We start from the raw sequence: 2,814 nt of genomic DNA on the forward strand, positions 1-2,814 counted from the left end.
TCTTTCTTTTTTATTAATGTCTTAGTTTTTTCATTTGGTTCCTGAGTGCAGCTGTGTCTGCAGCTCACCGCTCCCCCAGGAAACTGCAGAGAACTAACGCGCTAACGGGAATTTAACTTTAAATACATCAACAACATTCAGCCTTGGATACACAAAATACATGCGGGTCATGAGGCTGTACGTGTGAATAACATTACCCTAAAATAAATCCAATTAAAAGTGTTCCTCAGGATCTTTTATCAGGTGAAAGTGTGATTTTTAATAGTGCATCTGCTTTCAGCTGGGAGAAACCTCTGTGATGGTGACTGCTGTGAGCAAAACAAAACCTACTTCTTCTCAGTTCATGCCTCTCGTGGTAAGTTCTCCAACTTTTTGATTTAATTAAAAAAAAATCTTGAGTTATTATTGTTTCTTCCTGTGATCCAACCATATGTCCTATAAAAGCTGGTTGCTCAGCCATGATCAGTAGGAATATGACTCAAGTTTCCAGCAGTGAATTCTTCTCTCTGACTGACAGGTGGATTACAGGCAGAAAGCCGCCGCTGCAGGCCGCATCCCCACTAATTATCTGCGGCGGGAGCTCGGTACCACCGACAATGAAATCCTCACCAGCAGACTCATCGGTGAGTGACTTCAGCCTCAATCCTCCACATCCTCCTGCTTTACGTTCAGTCCGGTGATGTTCTGTTTCTGCTGATCAGATCGATCCATTCGACCGCTTTTCCCGCCTGGTTACTTTTACGACACTCAGGTCAGTGAACCACTTTTTTATTCTTTCCATTTTTAAATGAGCCAGACAAAACTCGTCTTTACCTGTTTGTCTTAAAGGTTCTTTGTAACTTGCTTGCTGTTGATGGCGTCAATGACCCGGATGTGCTGGCTATTAATGCAGGTTAGAGTTCGGTCTCAGTTGTTTGAGTTTGTGTCTTCCTTTTTCTAAACTTCTCGTCTTTCCCTGTAGCCTCTGCAGCTCTGGCTCTGTCTGACATCCCCTGGCACGGACCCATAGGTGAGGAATGCAGCAAGGACAGTTTCAGTGCTCATCTAAGTAGTTTCTTTAGTCTGAAACGAGTATTTAACCAGTTATTCTCCTACAATCCTTGTATTTAAACGCTTGTTTCATGGTGTAAGTCAGGGGTCTGCAACCTGAAGCTCTGAAACAACATTGTGGCTCTTTAGCTTTGAGGAAAACTTCAAAATTAACTAATTAATTAATTAATGTTTAGATTTTTGACATGTTATAGGCCTAACTCAGGGCTCTGCAACCTGTGACTCTTTTATCCCTTTATTGTGGCTCTTTAGCTTTAATGAAAAATAAAAAAAATTGAATAAATATTAGATAATTTAGTTAATTTGTCATTTCTGTTTAGATTTTAATATGTCAAGAAACTAAGGAAAACAAGTTTAATTTACTGTCAGAAATTCTGTAAAAAAAAATTAATTTGTCTTTTTCATTTATAGTTGGTCAAATAAAAGTCTAAAGTTTATTATTTTGGTAAATTACATCAAAGTTGTTAAAGTTTTGCACAAATTGGGTTTAAAATGATCGGTGAAGGTTTGATATATTTGATTTAATTTTGTTGATTTAGCAATAGGGGCAGATAATCTTTCATTTATTTCATTTATTAACTGTTTTGTGTTTCTTTAGTATTATTTTGACGATATGTAAATGACTTAAAAGAAAAGAAAATGATTGAAAATGGTTTAGAGTTGTGTGTTTTCAATCAAAAGTTGTACTTTTTTTTCTTGGACATATAGATTCTACTTAAATGTTGTTTATTTTATAGATTAAAAGAAAAAAAAAACAAAATCCAAATGATAAAGAATATAAAGCTTGACTGCCTTTCAAAGTAAAGCTGCTACAACAGGAGGACCTTTTTTGACAGTGGGTTTTATTTTGAAAGAACTAGTGTGCGGTGTTGTCAAGAGTAAAATAAGTTACAACTGTTATATATAGAAACATATAGACACTGTTGTAATTCAATTATTGTAATATTTAAAAACTAAATGTATAAATAAAAGCTTGATTGCCAAAAAAGCATAAATATTGTGCATTTTTAAAGGATAAAGTGAGACTTTGTGACTCTTGTTGGGTTCTGGTCTGTAAGAACTTAGGCTAAATGGCTCTTTTAGCGTTAAAGGTTGCAGACCCCGGTCTAAGTAGAGCTCTGGTGAGTTTACAGGTGCTGTGCGGGTTGGGATGGTTGATGGAGAGTTACTCATCAACCCCACCAGAGCAGAGATGGCCTCCAGCACTTTAAACCTGATTGTCGCTGGAGCTCCAAGCAGCCAAGTGGGTAAGTTGGTAAAAGTTAGTCTTAAAAACATGCTTTCAATCAAATATTGATAGGTTGGGCTTTAGTAATAAACGCTAATAGTTATAACTGAGAACGCCAATGAATATGTGTGGTAGTAAATCAGAATACTCTATTGTTTTAATTGTAAACTCTTATTATTTAAAGTTTGCAATCGGTGAATTACAACTACAGACTAGTGCTGGATGATATGGACAAAACGATAACTATATATAATACGACGGAGTATTAGGGCCACTTTATAAAGAAAAAAATATTTTTAAAATTACGACTTTAAATCTAGTAAATTTACGACAGAAAAGTCGTAACTGCTAAATTACGAGAATAAAGTCATATATTTATGACTTTAAAAGTCATAGGCTAAATTTACGACCTTTATTCTCGTAAATCTACGAGATTAAGAGTCGTAAATTTACAAGAAAAAAACTTGTAAAACTACGAGATTTAAAGTCGTAAATTTATGAGAAAAAATTCGTAAAGTTACGAGAAAAAAACTCGT

At 35.3% G+C, this 2,814-nt stretch overlaps 1 protein-coding gene across 1 annotated transcript in view; it reads left to right on the forward strand.

The window, feature by feature from the left end:
• The window catches only part of LOC112161875 (polyribonucleotide nucleotidyltransferase 1, mitochondrial), a gene marked incomplete at its 3' end in the record, with an annotated part of 7,592 nt that overhangs the window by 1,663 nt on the left and 3,115 nt on the right, over positions 1-2,814 (forward strand). Inside the window, 6 exon segments of the mRNA XM_024297382.2 lie at positions 281-355; positions 518-623; positions 702-751; positions 829-892; positions 962-1,009; positions 2,184-2,297. Of these exon segments, the coding sequence (XP_024153150.1) occupies positions 281-355; positions 518-623; positions 702-751; positions 829-892; positions 962-1,009; positions 2,184-2,297 (457 nt within the window).

This window comes from Oryzias melastigma, linkage group LG15 (assembly GCF_002922805.2).
Source record: "Oryzias melastigma strain HK-1 linkage group LG15, ASM292280v2, whole genome shotgun sequence".
Lineage (NCBI taxonomy): Eukaryota > Metazoa > Chordata > Actinopteri > Beloniformes > Adrianichthyidae > Oryzias > Oryzias melastigma.